Genomic DNA, 20584 nt, shown 5'->3' with positions numbered 1-20584 from the left:
CCTCCCACTTTTGAACAGAGTCAACTTCTGCAACATATAATTCAGAACTTGGATCTACAGTGCCACGCGATGGGTATCGTGTCAGTTATAAGAGGTCGGAAAGTAACTCAGATACAGCTTGCGCATCGCATTTATCAGCCCACCCATTTTATAAGTCCTCCTTCACGCCGCTGAGTATTGTACGGCGGGCAACACTTGCCGTACCGGAAAAAAAGGGCAGGAAAAGATAAGCCCTTGAGCGCTTACTGACAACCCTATCTAGCCCTGTGCTCATATCGACTCCACACTAGGTACCTTTGGTCGCACGGCGGTGCATCATCGTTTTCCTTCTCCCCCGTTGTTTTTCTGCAAGAACTCGCGATCAGTTGCCCTCCTAGATCAGAGGGCAACGCGCTATAGTAAGCCTGCTTTCGTGCCTTTCCCGTGGTCCCAGGGTCAGATCATTATCTACACCTGCGTCTAGGAACATGCGTAAGGTGCGTATTTGTGTTTTTTGTGTCTTGGAATTGGCTGAGATGTTGCTATGCTGCCCTTAAAGAAATGACAATCGGTGTTGTCGGGCCCTTCCTACTTGATAGGCTTAAACCTGACTGAGCGTTTTGCAGATTTCGTACCTTACGGCGTAACTTAAGGTTTTTCATTTTGTTGAAAAAGAAAACGTCAGCAGCTTTCAGCCGAAAGTTAGAAGAGCTGCGAGCAAGGATAATGACCGGAAGAAAGTTAATGCACACGAATAAAGTACATGGAGATAAGGGACAAACTTACCTCTTCACTAGTTAAGCAGAAGTCAGTTAAAGAGATATACACGGACATACTACTTTAGAAGATAGATAAATGTCGGTGAATGTACTGTATAGAATCGCAGGGCATTGGAGGTGTGAGGAGATGCAGCAGAGAGTCAGGAGATTTAGAAAGGATTCAAGTTATTGAAAAATATCATGCCCGCATGTGGCTCAAATAAAAGAGATAATAATATGAGAGACTGCCTTCTGGAGAAGACGCAAATACGACGTTGATAATACTGTTTATAATGTGAGTTCCACGTGCCTGTAATGCCTCAGGCAAATTCTGCTGTGATTAGCAGAGCCACACCTGCGTTACACGTGAAAATCAGCATTCGGTGGTGGGAAAGGCCTCTGAAATCTCTTTAACATCCGATGATAGAAAGCTAAAAGTTCGTTTTTTTTTGCTATTTACTAAAGCACATATACAAAAGTTCACGAACATAGGTTGAACAATTCTTGCTTCACCTTATAGAAACCATGGTGCAACAATTTTCCCCCATTTCTATTGCGCACAATGTTTTTCAAATGTTATTTTTTTCCATGAAACAGCACAGGGAATAATTCCTTGCCTGCCGCTATTTATCAGCTGAACCTGCGAGTCATTTTGACGCAACATTACAAGCACGTCATGAACCATGTGTCGTCGTATTTGTTCTTAAGAAGTATCCTTGCTTTGTTATCACAATTTTATTTTTTTTTCTAGCTGGTGCTTTTACTTTGGTTGGTTCCTTGCCGTTAAATAAATCTGTCTTCATACTAGTGGCTGTGTTAGAGAAGTTATTTCTCTTATTATGTTTTTTGACTCACTTGCTTGGTCGCTCAGTACCAGAGTTGATTTTAAGCAAATAGAATCAGAAGCGCCAGAAAGAACTGTGTTCTATTGCATCTGTTCATTTCCCAGCTCTTCTACAACAGAAGCTGCCACGTGCTGTTACGACGCCTTACTATGAACAAAACTTATAGGCAACGCTGCAGAACTGACCAAAAGCAACACTTTTTTGCATGTTGGTAAGAAAGTGCTGTTTGTTCGAAGCTTTTCTGGCACAGTGACACATCTTAAGTTTCATTTCGTACTGACTGCATTACACTGGGGGCTATAATGATCAAATTTCTTGTTATCTTGTGTACTATTTTTTTGCCACAAAAAATTAGATACTGAGGTGAAGTAGGTGGTAACATCGCAGCAGCCATAACTTTCCAACCGTATATCCAACACTTGCTATAACCCCGATTTCGGAATGAAAAGAAGAAACGACGCGAGCAGAATTTTTCTCAGGGCTCTCATATCAAGATGAATTACTAAAAGAAAGCAAATCAGGAATTCACTGCCGAATCTTCGATGGTTGTTTCACAGGACAGTTTTTGGGAGGGTTTCATGGTGTGTCTTTTCCAGTGCCCATGCGACTGCAGTGACTCTCTGCTCACACCCTCAGAAGGATGGACAGAAATTCCCCTTCAAGGGATCAAGAGTTGAAGAAAAGGCACTATCTATTTCTTGAGGTGATATCCTCTACTTATTTTATTATTGCATTACAAGGAGGCAATGACTCTAGGTTCCATTCTACTATACAATGCTTTTAGTGCGGTACAAAAACAGCGCATGGCTATCGCTGTTTGCGCGACATTTTTCTTTCCGTGGCTATCGTTCATCGTGCGGGTGAAGTACCTTCGAAATTGTGCGCCTTCAGACATAAAGTTTACTGCTTAAGTCAATCAGGGTACCGATCAAATTGGCTGTGGCAGTTTAGGCAACCACGATCTCAAAGATAAAGAAGCACTCAAAAGGCGCAAGGAGGAAGAAGATTAAAACAACTCTAGTGTCCTGCATTACGTTCGTCGAGGCAGAACCATAATCAAGGGAACAGGTGCAAGAAGCTATGTCGATGCTGGCTTTATGGTCCCATGAAATTAATCCGTATTATGCGGCATGGTGACTGCAAGAACAATATCTGGTTTCAGTCAGGAACACAACATAAATTCTTCCGTGAAATGAATGCTTGGTCTACAGTATATAACTGGGTTATGGTGAAGTACATGGTCTGTTCTGAAAGTAGTAGGACTCATATTTTTAAACAAAATTTATTCGAGGGAATAGTACAAACGATTACAATTTTTCAAGTTAGCACCCTTCCGCACCTACTCACTGCTGCTAATGAGTTTTAGAGTTTTCGTACGCCTCCAGGAACGCCTGGACCGGAATGCTGTTTAGCTCCCTCGTCACGGCCTTTTGAACCACCTCTACCGATCCGTGATGTTTCCCCTCGAGCGTCGATTTTATTCTCGGGAATAGAAAAAAGTCTGGAAGGGCCAAGTCGAGGCTGTAGGGGGGCTGGGACAGCGTTGCCGCCTTGTGCTGGACAAAAAATCGGGGTCCTCATTCAGATGACGAAAAAGATCCTACCGGTTGGCCTTTTCCTCCTCTGACAACACTCTCGGCACCAACTTCGCGCACGCTTTCCTCATGGATAAGTTTTCTGTCACGATCCCAAAAACTTGGGTTTGAGGAATGCTCAAGTCATCAGCAATCATTCTGATACTCATTCTACGATCCCTGTTAAGTAAATGTTTCCCTCGCTACACATTTTCGTTGGTCTTGCTGGTCGAAGGGCGTCTGAAGCGGTCGTCTTCCTCCACTCTTTTCTTACCTTCTCGGAAAAGCTTGTGCCTATCAAAAACACCTGATCTACCCATGGAAGCGTCACCGTAGGCCTCCTTAATCATGTTGTGAGTCTCTTTGCCTGTTTTACCAAGATTTACTCATAATTTGATCGCGTATCGCTGATCCAGTAAACGCTCGACGATTCTGCGTGACGAGACGTTTCGACAGGGGTTCACAGTACAAGCGACCTCCTCTTTTTAACGGCCGAGAGCCGACTTCCGATTTTCCCTAGCATTCCTAATATCCCCCTTCAACGATTCTGCAGGCGCAGACCACCTCTCGTCCGCCCGTTCGCCCAGGAAAAAACCAGTCCTACTACTTTCAGAACAGACCATGTATACTGGGTGTTTTTTTTAACTGTTGACAGACTGGTTTTTTTAAACCCTGCGAGAGATACGTCGGTGTGGTTTGTGAAGGCAGATTGCAAAGCAAGGCGGATATAATGTACGTGATAGAGTTCAGTGATTCAACGATTAATTAACTAAATTAACTAATCAATCTTTTTAAATGTTCATTTTAGGGGCCAACATTATAGTAAGAAATTGAAGGTCGTCAACATACAAGCTCAGTCCAGTTTTAAATGTTCTTTATCGGCAATGCTTTTCAAAATATTTAGCGTAAATAATTTTTAGCTCCTAAGGTTGGCTTCCCGCAATGCACATTTTTTGAAACGGTGTCGCTTGCATTTCTTATGCAGCAGATTAGGAAGCCGTTTGGCTATATTATGCCGCAAAATCAGTTAACTGGATCTCTGCGGCAATACTACGCCAGTCGACTCCACAACATCAACATCTTATATAAGCCCCGCCGCGGTGGCTCAGTGGTTACGGCGCTCGGCTCCTGGCCCGAACGACGCGGGTTCGATCCCGGCCGCGGCGGCCGAATTTCGATGAAGGCGAAATTCTAGAGGCCCGTGTGCTGTGTGATGTCATGCACGTTAAAGAACCCCAGGTGGTCGAAATTTCCGGAGCTCTTCACTACGGCGTCTCTCATAGCCCGAGTTGCTTTGGGACGTTAAACCCCAATAAACCAACCAACAACATATTATATAAACAAACCAATTAACCCTCGGCCCTCAGTCCCGAGCGGCTGGAGAGAAACTGTCCAAGGCGGCGGTGACACCTGTGACGCAGCGGGGGGTGCTAAGAATCTCTGGCTCTGGAGAGGCCGCCGCTAGGAAACTGAACCTGGCAAAGTTTAATGATAGAACTCTATCCAGTGATGCTAGTGCAGCAGTGCTGTTAGAGGATCTAGAGGCAATTAATGGGATGTCATGGGGCTTAGTGAGGCTAGGAGGACAGATGAAGGATATGCAGTGTTAAAGGGCGGCACGTACTATGATATCCTGGATCAGCGGAGAGTTCTAGGTGTGGGATTCCTCATCAATCAGGAAATAGCTGGTTACATAGAGAGATTCTACAGTATTAATGAGAGGTTGGAAGCTACCGTAGTTAGGCTTAATAAGATATGCAAACTGCAGGTGGCAAAGGCGTACACGCCTACATCTAGCAAAGATGACCAGAGAGTAGAAAGCTTCTGTGAGGTCGTGGAATCGGATATGAGCAAAGTAAAAACACAGTAGAATGTGCTGATGGGCGATTTCAGTGCCAAAGTAGAGAAAAAGCAGGCTGGAGAACAGGCAGTAGGCGACTATGACATAGGCTCTGAGAATAGCAGTGGGGAGTTGCTAGTGGAGTTCGCAGACAGAAATAATATGCGCATCATGAATGCCTTCTTCTGTAATTGAGAAAACAAGAATTGGACGTGGAAGAACCCCAATGGTGAGACTAAAAACGAAACCGACTTCATACTATGCGGACACCCTGGCATCGTGCAGGATGTAGAGGTCCGCGGTAAGGTGCGTTGTAGGAATCATAGGACGGTAACTAGCTTAGATACGAAGAAGAAACGAACAAAAGTTGTGTAACGGAAGCCTATTAACGAGTTATCGGTTAGCAGGAAAGTGGAGAAATTCAGGGTATCGTTGCAGAACAAATATGCGGCTTTAACGGAGGACGAGGACCTTAATGTTGAAGCGATGAACGGTAATCTCAAAGCTATCATTACGGAAATTGCAGAAGAAGTAGATGGTTGGAAAAGATACCGGCAAAAGATCTCACGAGACGAAAGATCTGATTAAGAAGCGACAAATCACGAAGGCGTCGAAGCCCATAGAAAAAACAGAACTGGCAGAGGTATCAAAGTTAGTCAATAAGCTGAAGACAGCCGACATAGGGAACTTTCATATGGAAATAATGGAGCATGCTCAAAAGAAAGAAAAGGTAGCTTAAAAGCACTGGAGAGGAAACTAGGCATAGGCAAAAGCCAGATGTTTTCGTTAAGATAAAAATAATAAAATATCATTAGCAATGTCGATAAGGCAGTTAAGGTAGCCTACGACTTCTACGCAAATCTATACAACGCGAAGGAAATCAGGACGTTCATGAAAGAGGCGGGAGCGCACAGCACTGGGATATCCCAGCAGTAACGAAAGAGGAAAGAAAAGAAGCCTTAAAAGCAATTAAAAGCCGGAAAGCAGCTGGTGAGGATCAGGTAAAGCAGATCTCTTGACGGACGGAGGGGAGATAGTGGTAGGTAGAAAAAATAGCGACGCTGTATACGCGATGCCTTATGACCTCGAGGTTACCACAAGCTTTGAAAGAACGCTAACATTAGCTTAATCAAACCGAAAGGAGATGTCACGGACTTGCAAAACTAGAGACCGACCAGCTTACTGCCCGTTGCCTACAAGGTATTTACTAAGTTAATCGCTAATAGACACAGGACAACCTTAAGCTTCAATCACCAAATGATAAGGCAGGCTCTCTTAAAGGGTGCTTGACAATAGACCATATTCACACTATCAGTCAAGTGATACAGAAGTGCGCAGAATATTACCAACCCCTATATATAGCCTTCATTGATTACGAGAGAGCATTTGACTCAGTGGGAACCGGAGCAGTCATGCACGCATTGCGGAATCACGGTGTAAAAATGAAGAGGAGTCTTATGTGAACAAACTGGAAGATATCTGTAACGGTTTCACCGCTCACTATGTCCTTCATAAAGTCAGCAATAAAATTCCAGTAAGAAATGGTGTCGGAGAGGGAGACACCATATCGACAATGCTATTCGCCGCCTGTTTACAGGAAGTGTTCAGAGGTCCGAACTATTAACAGTTGAGGATAAGAGTTAATGGAGAACACGTAAGTACTCTACGATTCGCTGATGACATTGCTTTATTGAGTCACTGAGGAGACAAACATCAGAGCATAATCAATGAGCTGGACAGGCAGAGCAGTACTGTGGGCCTAGAAATTAATATGCAAAAAAAAAGGATACAAAGTAATGTTCACCAGTCTCAGAAGGGAGCTGCAGTTTCCAATTGGTAGCGAAGTGCTGGAAGTGGTAACGGAATATGGCTACTTAAGGCAGGACCCAAGATCCGAGTGACGAGAGCAAAATAACTGGAAGAACAAAACGGCTGGAGCGCATGTGGCAGGTTCTGTCATATCATAAATGGCAGTTTACCAATATTCCCCAGGAGAAAAGAATAGAACAGCTGTCTATTACTGGTACTTACCTAGAAGGGTACACGCGGACGCTGACGAAAAGGGTTCAAGTTAAGGACAGCGGAGCGAGCAATGGAAAGAAAAAGGACAGGCGTAGCGTTAAGAGACCGGAAGAGGGCAGAGTGGGTGAGGGATATAACAGGGGTTAATGATACCCTGGTCGAAGTCAAGAGGAAGGAAGGGGCTTGGGGCAGGGCATGTAATGCGAAGCTAAGATAACCGATGGTCCTTAAGGGTAACTGACTGGATTCCAAGAGAAGGCAAAAGTAGCAGGGGGCGGAAGAAAGTTAAGTGGGCGGATGAGATTAAGAAGTTTACAGGATAGTGTGGGCGCACGTGGCTCAGCACAGGCATAATTGGATAAAAGTGGGTGAGGCCTCTGTAATGCAGTGGGCGTAGTATAGGCTGATTATGTTGAATGACATCTTATTTGAAATCCAGAGGAAGAAATGAGTTCAACAGGGTACGCAATGCGAAGGCAAGATAACCGACGACCATTAAGGGTAACGGACGGGATGCCAAGTATAGGCGAACTTAGTAGGAGGCGCCAGAAATTATGGTGGGAAGATAAGATAAAGAAGTTTAAGGCGATACAATTTTGGTTGCCTTATAAGATGGGCGACTGAAGGTTCTAAGAAAAAACAAAACCAAAGTCATGACATTCTATTAAAATAGGTTGTAAATGATATTTCTGAAAAATTCTTGTTTTTGCTGATTTTTTTTTTGCAGAAAAGCTAGGCAAGAGCCCTGCCCGAAAGAGGACTAGCAGTTTTCTCGTCTGAAAAAAAATTCTACTACTTTTGCCTCTATTAGTATAATGCCGTGCTCAGATCAGCATAATAGGATCTAAAACCAGCAAGAAAGTCTAGCGCTACAAGGCTGAAGAAATTTGGCACTGTACTGGAAACAAAGTAATCATAGGTACTTTTTATAATGAGTTCATGACAATATCGACATTCTGTGGTATAAATCTCTGAAAACACTGCGGTACTTGGCAGGTCTTCGAATTAAAAAAACAGTTAAAACAGCGGACTCAACACATTCTTTTGGCATGGCATGAGAGCGAAAGATGCGCTGATTTTAAGCCACCAGTTAAGTCTTTCAAATGGTTAGTGTCTGAAATCGAAGCACCTTTATCGGGTATGTGTTTTTTTTTCAGAGATTAGTTCAGCGCACAATAGGAACTTCTGAATGGATCTCACAGCTCGGCTTGGATTTGATGGATGAATGCTGGTGCCACAATCATGACACATATCGTAATTATCCGTATGTGTCGATCAAATGCAAGGTACCCGAAAATGCAGATTCTATTCTGCAAACGACCCATTGCCACTTGAGAACAGCACCTTGTAAGTATTGCTTATGTGTATATTACAGGAAAAGTTGTACTATTAGCTTAGCAGGTATATTGCATTCTAATGTATTGGGCAGCTAGTGTTTTCTGAGGAGAAAAACCGCATTAGAAACATGAATTTTCTGCCTTGTCCATCTAAATGCTTTTTGTGCACTCTATTTCCTTATCATATTTTGTTACTAATTTAACAGTTGGGGAATCCAAATTATAGCGAACCTCCTGTGTACCATAACAGCAAGAGGTTCTTTCAGGAGACTCCAATTGATTCTTGCGTACTTGTGTGGCATATCTTGGCATATCTTGTCTGCAAATTATAAGCACCTCCGAAACAGATTGCAGAATTAGTCGGATATTTACAGCGATTCATTTCAGGTGTACATTGTCTATGGCACCCGCTAACTGCCATGGGATCGTATATTATGGTAGGCTTGTGCTGACAGAAGTGGCGCATTTCAATGCAATGATAAAATGAAATTAATTAAACTGTGCCGCTCACAGTATGAAGTGTAAAGAGGAAGATGAGCAGCGGCGGCAGCCACACCGCCAGCGCACGGCGTGAGATCATTGGGTTGATGAGCGAAGCTCAGACCGGCATTTTGGCTAGCTGTCCTTAGGCTATTTGTCCGGAAATCCTGCTACAGAAGCTTTATTTTTTAGAGTTGATCATATTTAACTATAAAAATATACTGCACCTCAATGAAGCTTGATTCATGTTCATGTGAAGAACGCCCAAGAGCACAAACTATTTTTTGCTTTCTGTTGCGAAGCAGTGGTCATGAAATAAAAGTTGTCATAGAAGTTATGGCTAAGTGGATATAATAATTGCTCTTCTGGAAGAAATATACCTAAGCACACTTAGCACTGACCGAAAAAAAATATTAAATGTTCCATTTCGTACTTTGGTTGGCGGCAGTATGTGATTGGGTAATCGCGACGAGAACTCGACGCCCGGGACATCACTTTGGAGAAGCGAATTTCTTTCATTGGAGAACACTGCCATCCGGACATACATACATACATACATACATACATACATACATACATACATACATACATACATACATACATACATACATACATACATACATACATACATACATACATACATACATACATACATACATACATACATACATACATACATACATACATACATACATACATACATACATACATACATACATACATACATACATACATACATACATACATACATACATACATACATACATACATACATACATACATACATACATACATACATACATACATACTGCCACGCGCCAAACGCGCCGCGCGGCCTCCGCGCTGAGTCGAAGACGACGACGGAGCGGCGGTGGGCTCTCGTGGCGCGCTGTTCTGTTCTGTGTTGTGGAAGCTGGCTCCATAATTAAAAGAAGGCTCCCGGACTTGGGTTCTTCCCGACGTCTACCTTCACGGCTCCTCTGGCCGTGACACTGGTGGAGGTGCGGGGTACACGTCTTTCTTGGTCACACTGTTCAGCTTCCTGTAGTCGACGCAGAACCGTAGTGTCCCGTCTTTCTTTTTCACGAGGACGACAGGAGACGACCGCGGACTGCTTGACGGTTGGATGACGCCGTCTGTGAGCATCTCTTCGACCTGTGTTTGAATAGCATATCGCTCACGAGGGGACACACGATAGGGCTGCTGATGGATGGGTCGGGCTCCTTCATGCGTGATAATGCGGTGTTTAACTATCGACGTTTGGCGCACTTTGGACGACGACGTGAAACACGCACCAAACTCCCGCAAGAGGTCCTGGAGTTGCCTCTTTTCAGTGGGTGGAAGGCCAGGATTTATGTCTACGCTGGTGACCGCTTCGGCGTCAGCTCCACGTGTGTCCTCCGCACAAGCAAAGCATTCGGCCACTTCCTGAACATGGTCGACGTAAGCGATGGCTGTGCCACGGAACAGATGTCGATGTTCGTTGCAGAAGTTGGTGACAAGGACCTCTGTACAACCGTCATGAAAGGATGCAAGGCCCCGTTCCACGGCAACCCCCTTAGTGAATACGAGGGAGACATTAGGCTCGACAACCCGGAGTCCCCTATGTGGCTCGTCGCAGGTAACTCTCGTGAGAATGCTGGCACGTGGTGGCACCGTAACGTTATCGTCGGCGACTCGCAGGGCGGACCGAGAACCCTGGTGCGCAGGTTCTTCTGTGGCCATTGCGGTAGAAAACGTCACCAAGCGGTTAGGGAGGTCTATGATCGCACCGTGCTCGCGAAGAAAGTCGATGCCAAGGATGACATCGCGAGAACATTCGCGGAGAACGAGAAAAGTGGCAACGAATGTGCAGCCTCGAACCGTAACCCGGGCCGCACACATGCCGAGTGGTGCGACAAGATATCCGCCTGCCGTGCGTATGTCGGGACCGTCCCAGGGTGTTATACATACGTACATACATACATACATACATACATACATACATGCATACATACATACATACATACATACATACATACATACATACATACATACATACATACATACATACATACATACATACATACATACATACAAATACATACACATACATACATACATACATACATACATACAAGAATACATACATACATGAATACACACATACATACATACATACATTCATACATACACACACACATACATACATACATACATACATACATGCATGAATACATACATACATACATACATACATACATACATACATACATACATACATACATACATACATACATACATACATACATACATACATACATACATACATACATACATACATACATAGATACATACATACATACATACATACATACGGACATACACCATCTTCCTCATCGTCCTCAGCCCCCAGCCGCCTCACCCCACCTCAGTTGACGACAGGTGGTCCGCAGTGTCTCGACTTGGCCACTGTTGCTAAAAACGGCCCCGTAATCTGCACGCAGCTTATAAGTGTGTCGTGGTGGGTAATTCGTTCACATTCATTTTTTCCCATGAGTGACATGGTCCACCACCACGAACTTTTAGAAGTCAATTAGGCACCATTCAAGCCGCATTCAAATCCAAAACAGTTAACCTTGCCGTCACACCAGTTCGGCTGCACCGCTTTTCCTTGGTTCTGGCACCAAGGATCTGAAAGCAAAAGTGGACGGCTGTGCTTTTTCCATAAGCAGTTGCTCTTGCACTAGCAAGTCTTTGTGGACTTGTACAAACAAAACACCAGAGCATCTAGCATTATGCGTCACACTTCACTAAACCATGTGCCTACATGGCCGTCACTTCCAAAAATCAATGACAATACCGAGATAATGTGTTCCACGCTTCCCATAAAAATATATGCTAATCTTATTACACCATTTAGCTGATGTGACATTATTTTGTGTTGACGAGGAAAAACAGAGCTCAGGACGAAGGCACTCGCTGTCGCGGTTGGTATGCCAATGTGCCATTTAACTCTGCAGGGCTTTTTGTCTTTCTGTTGTGAGCACATTTTATAGGCGACAGTTACTGAAGGTCGTTATAGCACAGCATCTTTTTTTTTCGCCTATCTCTTTAAAAATAATGCATCTTATTTCCATTCAAAAGCCTACCAGAGAATGCAATATTCAAATCTTGTTTACTTTTATGCATTTCTCTATGAAGACTACAATGAAGCGGGCACCGCTGCCAAAATTTAGCCGATTTTGTGGACATTGTCACGGTCTCGACATTCAGTTCCTAAATGGGAGCCGTTTTGTAAACGCTGCAAGTAAATCATTTGGGCCACTCGCACTGTGTCTGCATTCCTTTGGGAACAGTACTTACGCAGTATGCAGTACGAAACCTCACATTCAATGCATGGCAAATATCTTACTCTTGTATCCCTTCCCGCATGCCCCAAAGCGGTGATAACCCGAACACTCAGTGCAGGCACTATGCTCCATGCCTTTAAACGGTTGACAGTAACTCGCGTAATGTGTTGGGTTGCCCAAAAAACTTGACAAATTCATAAGCACTCAATAGGTAAATAGAACTACTTACGCTAATATACTCCGATATCGCATATTATGATGATTGGTGAAATTTTTTTCAGCCATCAGACAGCATTCAATGACCAAAGGAGCCTTCTGTGTGTGCAAGTTTGCAATCATTATCTAGGCAACATTCTGCTGTTTATCCTTCTAAGTTTGTCAGTTAGCACATAATCTAAGCAACACCAATTTGCTTGATGGCCGTTTCTGAGTGGTCGATTGAGTAAAAGTCTGTGCATGAAATATTTTCGAATAATTTTGTGTTCCTCTTAAGTATCTAAGAACATACTCATTGATGCCTCTCGTGTTTCCTTATTTCTGAGCGCGTTCATCTTGTATTAAACGGAGCTCTTCTGTTGATGAAGGTTGCGACTGCTGGAGAGAGAGTTCTGTCTGCAATTTAGGCATACGTGTCGCACCAGACGAAACATGGAACCGGTGGGTTAACGTGAGTACAGTCTTTATTTTTTTAAAATTTGGGTCATTCGAATGATTAACATGTAGTTGAGGAAACTGGAGAAAGAAAGGAAGAAAAGCGGATGGCCTCATCGATAGTTAACTTTTCAACCTACAATAACAAAAAATGTTCAGAAGTCGTAACCTGATATGTCATAAAATTCAATACTTTACTTTATTCTGCAACTGGGCACCTGCGGTAATACTTCTGAACCACGACTGGACAGCAGAAATTAAGGCGAAATAACTTATTTAATGGTATTCTAATATAAGATAGTCGCATGTTTGATGTGCGTTTACGGTCATGCTTATTATACAAACGTGTAGCGCGCACGTTGATTCATAGTGCTAGTGGTTCAGCAGCATCGTTGCTCATTATCGGGAGCAAATACTTGAGTCAGCTTGCTTCGGACGGGTGTGGTTTCTCTGCTGAGACATGTCATGAATTTTTGTTCTTAGGTCCCTGATTAGCACTGATTAGAAGACCCTTTGGTGCCTTGAACTTAGTTTGACTGCAAGGGAAGAAAAATTAAGTTTCAGAGAATGACACAAGTACTGAGAGAGAGACGTGAGAACATGTCACAGACTGGTGTAGACATTACTTCAGACCTCAGCACTTGCAACAACTGCATCCGAACAGCGTATGTGTTGAGGGGAATTTATGGTACAGAAATGGCCATGGTTGTCATGCGCCCACCACGCTATTATAAAGTATATTAACCGTACTTGGTCTAAAAGTACAGTGTTCATAGAGTAGAGTCTATTGCGGCTCATATATACAGGGTGTCCCAGCTAAAAGTAACCAAGCTTTTAAAAAAGATGAAGTGTTCTAGCCCCGTGAGACCAACTGAGGGTTGTTGCCAGTCGCGTGTCCTAGTCTGCGGTATTTTTTTTATTGTGCAAACGTAATTAATTAGCAAAGACTGATTAGCTAACTTTTTAATTATTGCATTTAGGAAGGAAGTGTCAATGCAGGAATTGTAGATCCCATAGAAAAATAACCGGTTGCGGTGTTTCCAACCAAGTACCACTGATACAGCTTCTTTTATTTGCCCTAAAAGAAAGCCCGCGAAATACAAAAAGAACCACATGATGGATGGATGGATGGATGGATGGATGGATGGATGGATGGATGGATGGATGGATGGATGGATGGATGGATGGATGGATGGATGGATGGATGGATGGATGGATGGATGGATGGATGGATGGATGGATGGATGGATGGATGGATGGATGGATGGATGGATGGATGGATGGATGGATGGATGGATGGATGGATGGATGGATGGATGGATGGATGGATGGATGGATGGATGGATGGATGGATGGATGGATGGATGGATGGATGGATGGATGGATGGATGGATGGATGGATGGATGGATGGATGGATGGATGGATGGATGGATGGATGGATGGATGGATGGATGGATGGATAGGAGCGCCCCCTTTGAAACGGGGTGGTGGCAATTGCCACCATGCTCAGCTTTTCTTTATTTATTATTTTTTTGTTTACTGTGTTGGCAATTCTCATTAAGATTCTCCATCACCTTTGCCTACGGTTTCCTACTATTCTAACCTTATGCCACATCTCTGCTTTTCAGCCACCAATCCTCCAATCGCTTTTTGCTGACTTCCACTGCAGATTTATTTACATGACCATTGTTATCTTTAAACCCTAGGGCCTCAGAAAGAGCGACTGTGCCTGCATCGACATCCGGATGGATACCATCACATTTGATTATGAGGTGTTCAATTGTTTCCACAGATCTACCACACACTGCACATGTGTCATCTTCTTCGTCAAATTTCTTTTTGTAGCTGCGCGTTCTAAGACACCCTGATCTAGCTTCAAAAAGTAGGGCACTGCCTCTTGAGTTATCATAGAAAAATTCTTTCCTGATCTGCCTTTTCCAGAATCGATATAGTTCTACACTATGTTTCTTTTCCATTGAATTCATCCAATTTTTAACTTCCGCGTTTTTAACCTGTCGTTTAATGCTCTTTCTTTCTCCGTCCTCATGACCGGCATACTTACTGGTTAGTTTTCTAGTTCTTTTCCGCCACTGTGAGTCAACGTTCTTTCTGTATAAATATTTAAATACCTTAGCTGTACATCTGTTATCGTCCAATTTCCTCAGGCGTTCTTCATATAGTATTTTACTCTTAGCTTCCCGTGCCTCGAACGATGCCCAGCCCATATCCCCTTGTACTGCCTCGTTTGTGGTTTTGCCGTGGGCACCTAGTGCTAATCTTCCAACAGCTCTCTGATTTACGTCTAATCTCGACTGAACTTCTGCCCTTAAGCACAGAACCGCATTGCCGAAAGTAAGTCCCGGCACCATTATTCCTTTCCAAATACCTCTTAGTACTTCATATTTGTTGTACCCCCATAATGCCCTATGTTTCATTATCCCGGCGTCTCTTCGTCCTTTTGCCCTAAGAGCCTGTTCATGCTTTTCCGTGTATATCTGCCCTTCGTTTAGCCATATCCCGAGGTATTTGTATTCGGCCACTTTGGGTATTTCGTGGCCTTGTATGGTAAGCACCTGATCAGTTGTATCGTTAAAAATCATCAAACCTGATTTAGTTGCGCTAAAACTGAATCCTAGAGCGTCTCCTTCGTCTCCACAGCAATTAACCAAAGTTTGTAAATCTTCCTGGCTATCTGCTAACAGTACAATATCGTCCGCATACATTAAACCCGGGAGTCGCTGCTCAACTACATTTCCGCCTAATCTGTACGATAGATTATAACCCAGATTACTTTCTTCTAGCCTTCTTTCCATATTTATCACGTAAAGCATGAACAGCAGCGGTGATAGAGGGCAACCTTGCCTTAATCCTTTGTGCACCCCTACAGTTGTGGTACTTTTTTTCCCTTCCCATGTAATTTCAACTTCATTATCTCGGTAGATTTCCTGTAGAAAATCAATTACCTCATCACCAATACCTAAATCTTTCAATATGCTCCACAGGAGTTCCCTGTTCACGTTATCGTATGCACCGCTTATGTCTAGAAAGGCTATAAACAGAGGTCTATTTTCCGCCTTAGCTATTTCTATGCATTGGGTAAGCACGAACAGGCTATCATCTAACCGCCTACCCCTTCTGAACCCATTCTGAAGTTCTCCGAGTATCCTATTCCCTTCTACCCATGACTGCATTTTTAATTTCACCGCCTGCATTGCCAGCCTGTACATAACAGATGTTATCGTAATCGGACGGAAGGATTTTATGTTCATCTTATCTCCTTTCCCTTTATAAATCAAATTCATTTTACTCTGTCTCCAGCTGTGCGGAATTTGCTGATTTGTTATGACTGCCTCCAATGCTTTTATCAGCGCGTCCTTGCTTCTTGGGCCAAGTTCATTAATCAGCTTAATTGGAATTTCGTCTATCCCTGCGGATGTGGTTTTAGGAATATTCGCTTCCGCCTTTTCCCAGTTAAGACTAGTCAGTTCTAAGCTGTTCTCTTTTGTGCTGTCCTGTGTTGCCGCCTCACTTGGGGAGATTACCCCATTGGCGTCGCTAAAAGACGCAGCTATAAATGACGTAATGTAGTCCACAGCATCGTCTCCCTCTAAACATTTTCCCTCAGCATCTATAATCTGTTCCTGCTTTCTTTGATTTGTTTTTCCCAACCAGCTTATATGGTTCCAGAATTTTCTTGGCCCCCCTTTATTTGCCTCGCGAACTTCAGCCAGCCATTTATCAGAGGACTGCTTTATTTTAGCCTGGACTAGGACCTGAACTTGCTGTTTCTTTTGTCGATAAGATTCCCATTTTTTTCCTATTTCCTCTACAGATAACTGCGCCCTCTTTGCTTCTCTGTGTTCCCTTGAAGCCACCCGTCGTTGTTCGATGACCTCCTTAATTTCCATATTCCACCAGCTTCGTGGCTTCCTCTTTCCTCTCCAGATAGGGAAGCAGTTTCAGCGCCCCCAGACGACCGATCAAACAACGACATTCGCTTATCTTTTCAACGCTGTCCCGAACGGGGTTCGGCGTTTTGCGATGGTTGCGAGATATACGCCAGCAACTCTCGCATGGGCGCTAGGGCGACCGCTCCTTCAGCGCGTGACGGTGCAAGTTCGGCGGCACGGCCACATGCCTATCACTCGAGGCGAGGTTTCGCGTGAAAAAGCGCTCCATGCGAGCCGCGCTTCACTTCCTTGAAAAGCAGCGCCCGCTTACTTTTCATGACACATATCTCGCCACCACCTCAAACGCCGAACCCTGTTCGGGGCAGCGTTGAAAACATAAGCAGATGTCATTGCTTGACCGGTCGTTTGGGAGCGCTGAAACTGCTTCCTTATCACGTGGTTCTTTTTGTATTTCGCGGGCTTTCTTTTAAAGCAAATAAAAAAAGCTGTATCAGTGGTACTTGGCTGGAAACACCGCAACCGGTTATTTTTCTATGGGATCTACAATTCCTGCATTGACACTTTCTTCCTAAAGGCAATAATTAAAAAGTTAGCTAATCAGTCTCTGCTAATTATTTACGTTTGCACAATAAAAAAAAATACCGCAGACTAGGACACGCGACTGGCAACAACCCTCAGTTGGTCTCACGCGGCTAGGACACTTCGTCTTTTTTAAAAGCTTGGTTACTTTTAGCTGGGACACCCTGTATATATCGTCGAACATATCTTGAATGAATTCTTCAGTGTATGAGTCGCGCCGCACAACTGCATGCAAGCAAAATTGGGAATGAAGTGCCTAGAAGCAAATCATGGGAGCGGTCACTGATCTTTCCTACGTATTGTGCCACCAGCGCAAGATTATTTGAGAAGAAGCAGCTGTTTTTAGCTTTCTGGATACTTAAACTTTTGGGGAAGAAAGGGAAGAAGAGTTTAACTGCTCTCTACTGGCAATTGCGCAGCGGCGTCTCGTAATAATAGGAAGACTTTGATCAAGTTTGCCTACGGGACATTTTCAGCATCTGTAAGCTGCGTTCCTAGCTGAGTACAAAGAGCTTCCAGACTTAGCTTGAGTCGGACCTCAGCCGCGAGTGCCATTCATTGACCCCGCATAGCAGCGATTCTGGCAGCTGCTTCTCGATATTATGCAGGCATTATCCACTTAATTTTGATGAAATCTATAGCATGGATAATTTCCTGAAATATAAATTTTCCTCTGAATTATCTCCTCTTTTTTTACGCATTAAGTTGTACACGATGCGGAGATGGCCAAGGGGGCTTTGCATCATCATCGGCAACATTTTGTTCAATGGACTGGCCGAAGAGCGGCAAGGCTGCATTGAGGACGTGAACAGAATGCGGGGACTCTTCTTGGCCCTCCACTTTGACTGCATCATCGCCACCAACCTCAAAGCTAACGTGAGGTTTTAGTTCTGTATTTTTTTTCCGTGGTTGAAGGCGCCATGAATTATTTCTTTCTCTTTTTATTGTGAACTTCTCTGCGTGCTCATGCCTAGAGTATGAACTCCTGCGTGATTACTAAACAAATTGTTTGCTTTCGAAATTTTGCAATATTTTGCGAGGTTTTCCTGGTGCCACCCTTCAGCAGGGTGACCAAAACATAATGTCAAAATAAGTAAAAATACGTTGAGAAAGGTGCACTCGCTGTCTCTCACAGGATACACATTCAAAGCCGACGTGAAAGACCGAGTGTTGAAGATACTCTAGGCCAGGCACTATGGTCACTTTTGTGCTCAAACTTGAGTAAGTCGTTGTTTTGTGTCGAAGACGGTCACAGTCCTGCACGACCAGATACAACATTCTCGGGAAAAAATTTTGAAAATTTTAAAATATTGAAAGTAATATCCCAATCTTCGGATGTGTAGCAAAATCTTTCGTTTAAAGCGTTTCCATCGATTGCATTCAGCAGTTAAGACTGCCATGAAAACCGATGGGGAAGAATTTTGACGATAGCAAGAGCGTCAATAAAAAAAGAAGTTCGATACTCCATCGGGTGATCTGCAGATATATCAATTTCATAGTGAAATCTTAGATTACAGAAAAATTGCGTTCATCTACGGTTCCCCGCCCAAGAATTCTTTTGTCCAGGATTCTTGGGTATGAAAGCACAGTGATTGTAGCCAGATGACCCACGGGGCGTCTCTGGGTGGCACAGTAGAGCAGGCTGTTGCTTCCAGAGGAGACTTGCTGATGCCGATCTTAACAGGTCTTCGAAGCGCGGAAATGCTGGAATGGTCAGAGTTGTTATTCACTGCACATGAGGAGATGGCTTGAGGACCGTAGATATGGCTTGACTCTCAAATCAAGATCCATAACCAAAGCCCTAAACAACCAACAAAAGGAGATTAGGTGAGATGTTCCCCGCAGCAAAGCACTGCCCGAATTGAAAATATTCGAAATTTGTCCAGGACCCACCATTCTTCCCTCTACTGCAAAACAATATTTTGCTCCTCAATACTGACTTCTCAATATTGACCGAATTTGGGGTCAAAGCAAGCGTTCTCGTCATATCAGAGATCACCAAAAGACAGACCGACAAGCTGCACGGTGATTGGTGGTGTGTCAAAGCATACAAATTTAGAATGCCGACTTCATTCCTTATTAACTAAAGTTTTGATCTCCCTATTACGCCCCAAAACATCGAATGTCTGCTTAAAAGTTGGCCTATGCTCGTACTGACCTACTGGCTCTTCTCAAAGAAGCTTGGTCGCTCGAGATTGAGAGTCATTCCAGGCAAACTCACAAATTTGTGGCTATGCATCACAATGCGCAGACATTTGTTTGCGTGCTCACACAGTTCTCCCTAAACTCAGTGCGTCAGTTGTCAACCTCTTCACACTTATCGATACACAAAGCTTCTAGAGCTGACCTCTATATTATTCTGCAGCCTTACGTAATTCAGTTAATCTTCAAATAACACGATCGGCGGACTAATCACGCGCCGATAAACGAGTACGCAGGTGGTCACGAGAGGCCCGATGAAAGCAAACAGATCAGTGCGTTTAAAACACGATAACGTTTTTTGGTTTTACAAGCCATCATCTACACTGCCTCGAGGATAGGAGAAAACCATTGCCATTACAAGCAAGTCTGACATGTTCATGCAAAGGTTACCTGCGTCGAAATTCAGAGGCAAAAACAAACTAAATCTAATCGGTTGCCTTACCCTAGCGCGGTTCCTGAAGTAACTAAATGAAATCGGCTACCTGGAACGGCTAAACCGAGGTCTAGGCAATGGCAAAGGCCGTTTCGCTCTGCCGCGTTCAAAGCACGGGCCTTTCAGCCGCGCGCATCGTCGTCGCGGACCGACCAACATGTGAGCTGCCGTGGCATGACACAGGAAGATGGAGCCAACCCGTACTTACCTTTTGCTGGCGTCTTTCCGCCCTTTCGACAACAGGAGAGGTCTTGGCAGCGCTTGCAAAGCTAATAATTGGTGGTCGATAACTGACTGCAAATATAGTCTCGCGCTCCCTCTCGCTTTGAGTGCGACTTTTCGCCTCCACTCTTGTCTTTTATCTCCCGACGAAGAAGCCCCGCGCAGATTAGATGCATCTTACTATTCTGTGTTGTATCGGCAGTCTGCATGCGTACACGGTAGCTCTCCCTCAAACCAGGCGGACGCAAATTCGCCATGATGCGCGCCTTACAGTCTTGATCACTTACGATATGCCTTTTAGATCCCAGCTCCTCAGCGCCCGTTCGTTGATTGAGCCGGGTCGCCGTCGGTGCAACCGAGCGAACGAGAGAACCGCCGCCCGCTGACAGACATAGCTTATTGATTACGCAAAACGAAA

At 44.0% G+C, this 20584-nt stretch overlaps 1 protein-coding gene across 3 annotated transcripts in view; it reads left to right on the top strand.

Annotated features, from left to right (window-relative positions):
* The first annotated feature begins 318 nt into the window (after positions 1 to 318).
* LOC149362796 (caspase-2-like) overlaps positions 319 to 20584 on the top strand; it is a 43101-nt gene continuing 22835 nt past the window's right edge. The window contains exons 1-6 of one of the 3 annotated variants that reach the window (XM_089573226.1): positions 319 to 476; positions 1687 to 1793; positions 2179 to 2285; positions 8176 to 8365; positions 12752 to 12834; positions 18015 to 18185. In XM_089573226.1, coding sequence (XP_089429352.1) covers positions 2223 to 2285; positions 8176 to 8365; positions 12752 to 12834; positions 18015 to 18185 — 507 coding nt within the window. In that variant the 5' untranslated portion in view covers positions 319 to 476; positions 1687 to 1793; positions 2179 to 2222. The remainder of the gene's footprint in view (positions 477 to 1686; positions 1794 to 2178; positions 2286 to 8175; positions 8366 to 12751; positions 12835 to 18014; positions 18186 to 20584) is intronic. The other 2 variants (XM_089573227.1, XM_089573225.1) reach the window with 2 other exon arrangements.

The sequence above is a fragment of the Amblyomma mixtum genome, chromosome 2, assembly GCF_055824585.1.
Source record: "Amblyomma mixtum isolate Tamu chromosome 2, ASM5582458v1, whole genome shotgun sequence".
Taxonomy (NCBI): domain Eukaryota; kingdom Metazoa; phylum Arthropoda; class Arachnida; order Ixodida; family Ixodidae; genus Amblyomma; species Amblyomma mixtum.
This window is presented reverse-complemented; position numbering and strand designations above follow the sequence as displayed.